At 44.2% G+C, this 12,156-nt stretch overlaps 1 protein-coding gene across 1 annotated transcript in view; it reads right to left on the minus strand.

The window, feature by feature from the left end:
* Window positions 1–4: 4 nt before the first annotated feature.
* Bloc1s5 (biogenesis of lysosomal organelles complex 1 subunit 5) overlaps window positions 5–12,156 on the minus strand; it is a 113,008-nt gene continuing 100,856 nt past the window's right edge. The window contains exon 5 of the mRNA XM_026782948.1: window positions 5–245. Within this exon, the coding sequence (XP_026638749.1) occupies window positions 165–245 (81 nt within the window). The 3' untranslated portion in view covers window positions 5–164. The remainder of the gene's footprint in view (window positions 246–12,156) is intronic.

The following is a 12,156-nucleotide window of genomic DNA, read 5'->3' on the forward strand; positions in this document are numbered from 1 at the left end:
CATAACCACGCCCCATCTCAGAGCCCCGCCTTAACCACGCCCCCGTTCGCCTGGGCACGCCTCATGGCCTGCCCGACCTCCCGGGGCAACTAGTGGCGTTCTGCTGAAAGCATCAGGGAAGACCTGGTTCAGATCCTCGGGTCCTTCGTGCAGCACCTCCAGCGCTATCCCAGTCCAGTTCCGGTCCATCTCGCGGAGCTCCTCCACCTTCCCAAGTCCCTCAGCAGCCTTTTCCCTTCGTTTCCCTGTTGGGAACGAAAAGGCCAAGCAGTGAAGGCAAGGGCAGTGGCAGCCTCTGTTGATCTAATCACACACCAAGACCCCGAGATTTCAGGACCACCTTGAGCTGCTGTCAGCAGAAAGGAGGAAAATGGGCAAAAGTGGGTGGGGTTCCACTCGCATGAGTCAGATTCTTAGCCAGAACTGAACTGTGATTTGAGGGCCTGGCCTCAGGGGCTGTGATGAAACCATTTCCTAAGAGCGCCTCCCTGTTATTCAGCCCTGCCCTCACTTAGGGTGAAAAAGAATGGCAGTCAGAGCGGCCTCTTCTTCCTGCCACATGCGTTCTAACTCACACTGGCTACAAAAATGAATGCCGCCAGCTGTTCTGACTGAACCGTCCTTGAGCATGGCTGAGAGCCGTCGCCGGGACTGAGGTGTAACTCACGCCAACACGCTAATCTCATGGCAGGTGGCAATCAGAGCTCCCGGCCCCGCCTTGAGAAACTGAAGTTAAATTAGGGACATTGCAACACCAACGTGAACACTTGAGAGTGTTCCTAGCGCTCTGCTCTATGCCGATGAAAAAGAAATTGACATTATAACAAGTGTAGATGGTGATTTTTAAAGTCGGGGCTTCTCAGCAGCATTTCTGAGAATCACCTGGCTTTTATTAGTCGCAACCTCTCTAGACCGAAAGTCTTTATTCCTGCATTAGCAACAGGGGAAACTGGCAGCATCTGTAACCGTGGTCCTCATCATAGGTTGAGTCTCCTGCAAATGTTTAACAGTGGGTTGCCGAACACCGAATTTCCAAAACTATTCTTTAGGGACTTCAGACAGCATCTCTTGCTCACTCCTTCTCTTCCTTTGTGCCCTCGAATTCTAAGACAGCAGGTTTCAAACAAGCACTTCTTCCCACTTTCCTGACCTGAAGGGACCTGAGCTTGCCTGCGACAGGCGGGGACCAAAGAGCTTCCTTTGCTCACATGGTCTTAACTATGGTAGTTTGCTGCTCAAACTTGGACCAGCACCCCCTCCCTGGCCAGTGGCCTCGGCATACAGCCGAAAATAGAAATCCCTCAGTTTGCTGTTCAAGGCTTCCTGTGATGCACCTCCATCATGCCTCTTGTCCTGTGAAACTTACTGGTGGCGAAAAACCCAATGGTTCTGTCCAGTGATCCTGTCCAGTAAGCTGTGGAGGTTGAGCTCGAAGCTTTATGCCCCTCAATACTTCATACCTCTTAACCCTTCTCGCTGTGCTGCTGATAAATATCAATAGAAGATCACCATACACAGTTTATAATATCAGTGCTTTTTTCATCTGCGTAGATCAGTGATTCTCAGTCTGTGGGTGGCAAACCCTTTGGAGGTCGCATATCAGATATCCTGCATATCAGATATTTATATTACGATTCATAGCAGTAGCAATATTTGATGTGGGATTTCCCTCTGTATGCTGTGAATGTTTTATTACCATTGATTAATAAAGAAGCTGCTTTGGCCTATAACAGGGTAGAATAGAGCAAGATGGGGAAAATTAAACTGAATGAAGGAAGAAAGAAGGTAGAGTCAGGCAGATGCCATATAACTGCAAAAGAAGAAAGATGCCAGAACCTTACTGGTAGGCCACAGCCTTACAGTGGTACATAGACTAATAAAAATGGGTTAATTTAAGATGTAAGAGTTATTAATAAGAAGCCTGAGCTAATAGGCCAAACAGTGTTGTAATTAATATAGTTTCTGTATAAATTATTCAGGCCTGGGTGGCCAGGAAACAAAAAAAAATCAGTCTCCATTTACAAAAAATTAGTTATGAAGTAGCAACAAAAATAATTTATGGTCACCACAACATAAGGAGCTGTATTAAAGGGTCACTGAATTAGAAGGTTGAGAACCATTGTCATAAAGCAGAGCTCTGGGAACCCTCTCAAGCATTGACTGCTGGTTGTTTGACACATGAGTCTTGCAGTTGAGAAGGAAGGCAAGTGCCTTCCTTTACAGAATTGCTCCCTCCTGTCTACAGAACGCCGTCTCCCATTATACTGATATTGATTCTACTGAGTGTGGCTCCATCTGCCCTTCTAGTTTTTGCCATTCTTCCGGGACACTCCCTTTATGTCCCTGAAGACTGCGGTTCCTTCTGGCTAACAGAATCTCTCTTCACTCCTTCCTGTCTTCATTCCTCGTGACTGCAGCATCTAGGTGCTATCCCTCCTAACAGGAAATCTTTCTAATATCTGAATAAAGATGCTATGGTTTGAGTCTTGAATGTTCCCTATGTGGGTCTGTGTGTTGGAGGTCCGGAGTGGTGCTGGTGGTGGCACTTTCAGAGGAGGGAGGGGGTAAGATCATGGGAGGTGTATCTTCACAGATCTCAGGGCCCCACCTCTCATTCTATGGCTCCTGAGGTGATGGCTCATCATTGCCCAGAACCTCCAAGCCTGTGAGTCTCAATACTTTTCTCTGTATATGTCTCAGGTATTTATTGTAGTGGCAGAAAGCAGATTAGCATGAAGGCATTCCAGTCTGATTGTGAACACTCCATTCTCTTCATCCCTCTGGGCTTCTCTGCGGGGTTGACACAATCGACTCTCACTCCACCTGAATGAGTGACACTCACACATCTGCCACCCTCTTCAACTTCTCTGATTCGCTTTCCCTTCCATTACTCCTCGGGCTCCCTCTTCATGTTAGTTTCCCGGGGCTTAGCCTCCAAATGGCCTTCTGTCTACACTCACTCTCTTGGAGACCTCGTTCATCCCCAGAGCTGTACACACGTCCTTGGCATACAGCACCTCACGACTTATCTCCAAGAAGGACTTGTCTGGCCTCCGAAGGAAGGTACTCCTGTGTAGCAAGCTGCATGGAATCACACCTGATGGAGATGTATAATCAACTCCTGAGATGGCTAAGGCCTGACCTATGCTATGATCATGCAATGATTATCAGCTGCTTGCATATGCGTGGACCTATGGGCGGTGCCCACCTGGCAATCCAGGGTTGGTAGCCCATGCCTACTTAAGGGCTGGGAGAAGTTTGCCCGGGGGGGGGGTGAGAGAGAGAGAGAGAGAGAGAGGAGAGAGGAGAGAGGAGAGAGGGGAAGAGAGAGAGAATGTGAATAAAGTCCTGGAATAAACTGCAGTGAGAAGAGCTCCGGTGGTCGCATCATCCTTGCGGGACGAGGGTGGCCGTGACACTCCTGTGTACCTGTGCCAAATTATCCTTTCCAGGCTCCTTAACAGAACACTGGTTCCCGCTGCTACCGTTTCTGTGTGTGGCAGACCTTGCTCAGTGTGGAAGCTCCATGGTGTGAGGATTGTGAAGATGATGTCTGGTTCTCCGCAGGCATTTGACACCTGTTTATGAAATGAACAGCTGGACAATCCTAGCTGTCTACTCTCCGAGGCTGATTTCCTTGAGAAGGTGTCCCAAGTAAACCACCCATGAACATGGGGGTCATCACTGAACAAAGACATCTCGGTACACCATCTTCTGATTGTGTATTTTGAGCCTTTATGGGGTTGCAGGCTCTTCCAGTAGTAGTCCGTCGGGTGCCTGGTGAAGCCCCCTGGTTACAAAGCTTTCTGTGTCCCAGGGCATCCCATGAAAATTGAAGCAGGAGGAATCACTACCAAGCAGGAGAAACTGCAGCTTTCAGGTCCCACCTCCTCCCAGTGCCACGTACCCCTAAAATAGTACTCTGAAAGGAGGGCCTCACAAAAAGCTCAGAAACTGAAACTTGCACTAATGTTAACAGGTGTATCCTGAGTTATTATTGGGCTTGAAATGCTGCTTTTAAGCAGGGACTGAAAGTAAATACATCCGCTTGATCTAACTTTCAGAACGAACATTCTAGAAGGTGTCTCTAAAAAGGGACATTACATTCTTTTTTTAAAAAAATTAACTTTTGTGATTGCTCAAATATGAGATATGGAGAGGAGGTCAAAGAGATTATTGTGATCACCAGAAGAAAAAAAAATCTAAAAAACAAAGAAATTTCTCTGTCTGGGATCACTCAGGGAAGTATTGCCGTTTTCAGTGTTTTAAAATGGTGTAAGTAACTTAATATTTACTCATTACCCACATAAGCTCTTTTTTTTAATTAATCCACATAAGCTCTTGAACAACACAGCCTCCTGAATAGTTAATAAGCACAGACAAACACATTATAACATAATAGATCCGGGACTCTAATGGAAGAGAAAAGCTTTTGAAATCCATATGAGATCATTGTGGACAGCGGGGAGAAGACAGAAAGCTTCTCTGTTGAATGAATTGTGGCCACTGAGGTCTATGTTCTCTGGCGAAGTCCACAGAAGCCTGGCTCCCACTCCCCACTGGCTCACCGAGTCTGTACTGATACTGGTTCTTCTTCCCAGCCACCATCTCTCAGCCCTTTGGCTGCTGGATGCTTCCATGGAGGCTCCTTTGTACTCCTCCCACAGAAACCCTGCACTCAGGGCCAGCAAACAGAGGCACAAGCTCACCAACCATTGCCCCGGTTCCTGCCAACCTTCCCCTTGCTGTCATCGCTGATGGCCATCTCTGTGGATCTGCAATGTACTGGTTTGGCATAGAGATCTATTTCTCTCATTGTGCTTAGCAGACAGCTGTAACGGGCTGCCTGAATGGGCTGCCTGAATCCCAGAAGACTATTCCAAACTCAGAATCCAGGAAAATGATTTGGCTAACACAGTGGCTCTCCATTGTGGTTGCCCCAGAATCACTTAGCTCTTGAAAACAGTATGGATGTCCTGGCCCAGCTTCCAAGGCTTCAAAGCACCAAGGTTCAGTGATGCTGCCTCTGATGCTCTTGGAGAAGGTTATGACTGGACTGAGGAACACCTGGAAATAGGTGCTGATTCAACTACGTTTGGTGAATACTAAATTTATAGACCCCTCCAATGAATATAAAACTGTCTCTATCTGTCTCTCTCTGTGTGTCTATCTATCTCTGTGGGGGGGGGCACATGGGCCTCAGTGTGCATTTGGAGATCATAGGACAGTTTGTGAAAGTCGATTCTCTTCTTCAACCATGGTTCTGGCTATCAAACTCAGATTGTCAGGCTTGTGTAAGAGCTTGTGACTGAGCCATTTTACCAGCAAAGAGGTCAAGTGCTTGCGCAACATTAGTATTGACCTAGGTTCAAACACAGTCCTGAAAGAAAAGAAAAGAAAAGAAAAGAAAAGAAAAGAAAAGAAAGAAGAAAGGAAGGAAGAAAGGGAGGAAGAAGGGAGGGAGGGGGAAGCGGGAAGGAGAGAGAGAGAGAGAAAGGAAGGAGAGAATAACAGAGAGAAAAAATGTTTAATTTGTGGTAAATGCAAAGGGAAAATAGGGATGGGGTATTAAAGTTTGGGGTTCAAGGTGACAGGGTTTAAACTTCTAATAGAAGGTGAAGAATAGCACATAAGATCATTTGGAGGAAGAAAACTTTAGCTCAGAGAACAGCATCTACAAAAACTCTTGAGTAGAAAGAATTGAGGGGCAAGTATTACTAGGGATAGTGAGTGGTCAGAGGCACAGGGTGAGACAGTTTGTAGTGGGAACTTAGCTTGCATGACCGAGAAGGGATGTCCTTAGAGGACTATCAGCAGAATGATGACACCATCTCATTTCTGTGTCAATAGCATCACTAGGGGAGATGCCAGGGGCCAGTGAAGGACCTGTCTCAATTGTGCCATAGGAGATGCCTGTGACTTCGACCAGCGTGGAAGCAGTACTAGGTGGTGAGAAGCAGTTGGATCCCCCGTAGCTATTTTGATGTAGCTGCCAGTAGGATTAATGAATGGGCAGATGTGGACTGAGAACTGTGGGACAGAGAGGAGTCAGGATCACGTTGTTGGGTTTAGCTACAACAACCAGGAGAACTGAGTTGTCATCAGTGGAAATATGTCAGAGTCACTCAGCACTGAACACAGGAACTGGACATGTGTGTAGATACCTTGTAGGCAGAGACTGCCCTTCATTCCTGCCCATACAGACCCGAATAATCACAGAGAAACTATATTAATGACAACACTGCTTGGCTTATTAGCTCAGGATTCTTATTAAGTAACTCTTACATCTTAAATTAACCTATTTCTATCAATCCGTGTATCGCCATGAGGCTGTGGTCCACTAGTATGGTTCTGGCGTGTCCTCCTTCGGCAGCTACATGGCATCTTGTTGATTCTGCCTACTCTCTTCTACATCTACAACTCTTCCAGCCTGGCTATATTCTGCCCTGCCATAGGCCAACACAGCTTCTTTATTAACCAATAAAAGCAACACATATACAGAAAAATATCCCACATTAATACCTAGAGTTGGCACACAGATATTCCAGTCCGGAGAAGAGGTGTTGGCCAGCATACATAATAATAACAAATAATAATAAATGCTTCATTTGAGAAGCATTAGGGTGGAGGTAGCATTTAAAGTTATAAGATGACTGAGATCACTGTGGAAGTCTGAGCTGAGCTGCTGGGAAGAGGAGAGGGGCTCTTACTGTTTCAAACCCAGCAGATGAGACGTGAGGGAAAGACTGACTAGGAGCAACCAGGAAGGGAGAGGAAGGCCTGATCACTGTTATTCAAATAGAGACACAAATAGAATAACAAGAAAGCAGTGAGCAGCTGTTTCAAATCTACCAGATTTGCTTTTCCAAGAATAGTCCCAGTTCATGCCTAGTGACTGGTTTTTCTGATTCTAATTTGCAGAAGACGATTGATTTGAACTGGGTTCCTAAACAGGACAGGCAAACAGCCCAAACTAACAAAGAAGTTAGCCACAGTGACTATGTTTTGGCTGGTTGCTGGAGGCCCTAGAGCCAATTATCTAATTGAGTTGTAATCCACTGACTGATTGATTAACTAAGCTGTAGCCAATGAAAACTATGCCTTATTGTCAGAGGCAGCTCATTCGTTCCCAGCCACTCAGACCTGAAATAATCACACAGACTGTATTAATTAAAACACTGCTTGACCAATAGATTAAATATATTGCTAGCTAGGTCTTATACCTTAAATTAACCCATTTCCATTATTTTATATTTTACTATGAGGCTAGTGGCCTACTGGCAATGTTCCAGCTGGCAACTCGCATCTTTCTCCTCTGGCGGCTACATGGCATCTCACTGACTCCACCTACTTTCTCCCAGCATTCATTTTAGTTTTCCTGCCTAGCTCTATTCTGCCCTATCACAGACCAGAGTAGGTTCTTTATTAATTAATCAATAAAAGCAGCACATATACAGAAGGACTTCCTACATCATCTCCCCTTTTCTGTCTAAATAAAAAGGAAGGTTTTAACTTTAACATAGTAAAATGACATATGACAAAACAGGTATCAAGCAAGAATCATAGTTACAATATTTTTATCTACTTTATCTTTGATCATAACTAAGGAAAATTATAACTATCTATTCTTCAACTCCATCAAAGACTCCTGAAGGATATAATATTACCTAAGTAATCAGAAAGTACATTGTAAGCATCTTCCAAAACTTTAGAATTGACAGAGACATCTCACTGCCTGGACAGCCACCCAAAGTTCCTCTGTAACATTCTTCTAGGCATTCATCTTCAGCCTACAAGCCCATAGTATCTGGCAGACTTTTCCATGAAGCAGGAAATTTCAAAGACAGTTACACCTATACTGGCAGTTTGTCAGTCACTTTCTTCTGCCTGCAGAATGTCTGGCAGACTCTTTCATGAAGCAGGAACCCCAAGAACTGTCTCGCCTTCTTTAGGCAGCTTTAGCAGTCATTTTTCTGTGGACCCTGCAAGTCCAGTCAAGCAGTCGTGCAAGAGCAGCTTCTTGCCCAAATGGCTAGCAAACTCCATAAGAAGTCTCTTCGATGCCCACCATCCTCTCGTAGCAATTGATGCTGCCAAGAGCAGATGTGTCTCATGTCATGAAAAGTCCTAAGTTCTTAAAATATTTTAAATGCCATATTCCTTAGGTCTTTGAAAGGTTTGAAGATTATCTAAATGAAATATATCTTTTTTTTTCTTTTTGGTTTTTTGAGACAGGATTTCTCTGTAGCTTTGGAGCCTGTCCTGGAACTAGCTCTTGTAGAACAGGCTGGACACGAACTCACAGAGATCCACCTGCCTCTGCCTCCCAAGTGCTGGGATTAAAGATGTGTACCACCACCGCCCAGCCTGAAACATATCTTTGAATATCTAGAAAACCTAACTAACATGACTACAAGCCTGACCAGCACAGATGATTATCTATTAACCTATTTCATAATTATACATTACATTTTTAAGTGAGCTACACAAAAACGATGCCTTAATCAAGAGCAGAAATATACATATAACAAAATTGAGCTTATATATGCATCAATAAACCAAGATCCATACCAATGCAAATCTCTAGATGATGTATGAAGTCCTTAGGTATATGTGCTGCTTTTATTGATTAATTAATAAAGAACCTACTTTGGTCTGTGATAGGGCAGAATAGAGCTAGGCAGGAAAACTAAAATGAATGCTGGGAGAAAGTAGGTGGAGTCAGTGAGATGCCTTGTAAACGCCAGAGGAGAATGATGCAAGCTGCCAGCTAGAACCTTGCTAGTAGGCCACAAGCCTCATGGTAAAATATAAAGTAAAGGAATTGGGTTAATTTAAGATATAAGAGCTAGCTAGCAATATACTTAAGCTATTGGCCAAGCAGTGTTTTACTTAAAACAGTCTATGTGATTATTTTGGGACCAGGCTGGACAGAACCCTCTACCAACAATGCTTCACTTCAGTTTTTGTAAATGCTGTCAGATGATGTTGTTGCCAAGGTCTGCTAGGTACCTGGTTTGTCGATCATTCTTATTTTGCATTGTTTAAATAAACTCTACTAGCTGGATATGGTCACAAAACACACGAACACACACACACACACGTGCACATGCACATACACGCATGCATGCTACCCCAGCACTAGAGAGGTACAGACAAGAAGATTAAGAATTCAAGGTCACCCTTAGGTACATATCAAATTTAATGGCAGCCTGGGCTACATGAAACCTTGTAACCAAAAAGATAAAATGACAACAAACAAGCAAAACCCTAATAGGTTTATTCAGTCTAAGGAAGGCTCTCTTTGAATAGTTTGAGAGTTTGCCTCTCCAGTCACTCTTAAATGTGTCCCAATTTAGCCAACAAGCAGAGAAGCCACCCTCTGAGAGAAGAAACAGAACAAGCTCTCTGGATTAGGCAATGTATAGATGGTGACCTTGAGAATAGTCATTTCAGGAGGCGCAATAAAAATCTGATGGGAGCGCTTTGAGAGCTGACAGAGAAATGGGCACAATAAGGGCACGTGGCACTTTCAAGAACTTACCTTGTTAAGGAAAACAAAGTGAGGAGGGCGACTAAGAGGGTTTTGTTTTCTCACCATGAAAGAAAGTCAACCCACCTGATTTTGCATCCCAAGGGTGACGACTTGAAACTGGATGAGTGTACAGGGATGTCCCCAAGCCACACAGAGCACGGATGTTGCCTGTGATGTGCGCAGACACAATGGGTAAGCATAGATCCAGAGAGGCAGGTGGATGATGGTTGGGGGAGCTTGCGTCTGCCCTCTTCCAGCGTCTTCCACTCTCTGGCTTTAATGGGAAACAATATCTGGAGTGGGAACTGAAGACAGAGGACGTAGTAGAGGTTTGGGAGGGCGGAGAAGGTCTGAAATGGAGGTCTAGAAATGAGTGGGCAGTGAACTGGATCAGGGTGGTTTAACATTATTGCTGGTAGCTTTGAGTGTCCACTTGAGGCCACTGTGACGTACCAAGTATGTTTTATTGTACGGTTCATCCCCAAAGCATACAGAGAGATGGACTTAGTCACCTTGTGACATGGCCAAGTGGAGTAGCAGAGGCAGAGAGATAACAGAGTGAATGCTTGAGAAGAGACTTAATAAACTGAACCATATAATCTAAGTCAGCCAGATAATGTGATTGATATCTTAGGGGTTGGAGTACTCAGCCATGAACACAGAGTATGTGAGTCCATTACCTCTTTGACCTGTTAATAACTTTCAGTGAATCATCTGCCGATTCATTCACTGAGGCATCGTATTCTATGCGAATTTGTCAGTTCCTTTCTATGACAAGTGCTTAATATAATTTAATTACAAAAGGTATGGTTTGTTTTGGCCCTCTATTGGCTTCTGGCTTTGGGCCTGAGGTGACACGCATCATGATGTCATGGCAAGAGCATTCACTAAAGCAATGCCACTCACCTCATGGTTGGGAAGCAAAGGAGAAAACGAGGAGGGGGCTGCCATCCCCTTGTGGACACACCCTTAATGATCTATGGACTTCCCATGATGCTCTCTGTCTTCAAGTTTTGCCCAGCTCCCCATAGTATTTCAGGAGAGGGACCAAGGCATTACCACATAGACCAGCAGGGGACAATTAAAACCTACACTACATGGTTTGGGTCCAGCTACTAAAGTACTAGCCACACTAGACTGATGCCCCAGTTCCAATCCTTAGCACCCATGTATAAAGGACATGGTGGCATAGATCAGTAATCATAGCATCCATTGGGGAATTAAGAACTAGAGGAACCCTGGAGTTCACTGGCTAACTAGTCTTGCCAAGTTGGGGAAGTCCATGCTCAATAGGAGACCTTATTTCCAATTGATGATGATGATGATGATGATGATGATGATGATGATGATGATGATGATGATGATAATGATAATAATAATAATGTGGAGAGTGGCAGTGGAAAGTACCCAACATCACCCTCTGGCCTCCACGTGTGTGCACACGCACATGAATATGTACACACCAACACACCACACATACATTTGAATTTTGCGCAATAAACAGATCTTCATACCACTTTTGCAATTTTAATTTTAAAGATGATTTCCTTGCTGCTATTTGTCATTAGATAGTTTAAATTTAAGTAGCTGTATCATTGAGCATGGTGGTGCATTCTTGTAATCCCAGCCCTTGGAAGGCTTGGGCAGAAGGGTCATGAGTTCAAAGGCAGCCTTAGTTACAGAGAGAATTTGAGGATATCCTGGGCTACATAAGGTGGGGGAGGGGGAGCTGAATTAACAAATAACAGGAACAAATACAAGTAGGCACCAAATTCAATGGGTGTGTTTACGACATTTGTGTGGCATGGTCTATTCATAAATACTAAGCAGACTTCCTAGAAAGATGATCATTAGAACAATCTACTTATTTGAGTATAATGGGAGCTCAGAAGAATTTTGGTTTCTTTTTTATACTTCCTATATTCCTTGAATTTATGATTAGCAATGCAGCCCTTTTCACTGTCTAAAATCAGCCTGCTTTTTTCCCCCTCTGGTTTGCATTTAGTTTTATAAAGATTATGCTCTGATTCGTTTACTTTTAAATTTAGCTTTCTTATTATATAATTTCCCCCTCTCAAATAGTTTTTCCATATAGATAATTCATAATTTGGATATTTTTGACCTTTAAAAGGTTAAAGAATATTATCAACATCTACCAACTTAAAGAGTAAAGCATCCCCACATTAGGGCCTCTATTGAACATCTTTAAATTGGTTCATTCTATGTCCTATTACCCATTCTTTCCACCTCTCTAGTTTAGGTTTTGACAGCATTTATTTCCAAGGCATTGGTTTACAGTTCTGCAAAGCAGTGTGCTGGTTACTAACATGCTTGAGACTGGGGACAGCACGCTCACAGGCAACAAGTGACATGGAGCAGATTGACTACTTGCAGATAAGCAGTAAGGGACAAAGTACCCAGCCTCCCACCCACTGTGTACCAGTGCACAGCCTATCACACACTGTGCACCAGTGCACAGCCTATCACACACTGTGTTCCAGTGCACAGCCTATCACACACTGTGTTCCAGTGCACAGCCTATCACCCACTGTGTACCAGTGCACAGCCTATCACCCACTGTGTACTTGTGCCCAGCCTATCACACACTGTGCACCAGTGCC

Source organism: Microtus ochrogaster, chromosome 16 (genome assembly GCF_000317375.1).
Source record: "Microtus ochrogaster isolate Prairie Vole_2 chromosome 16, MicOch1.0, whole genome shotgun sequence".
Lineage (NCBI taxonomy): Eukaryota > Metazoa > Chordata > Mammalia > Rodentia > Cricetidae > Microtus > Microtus ochrogaster.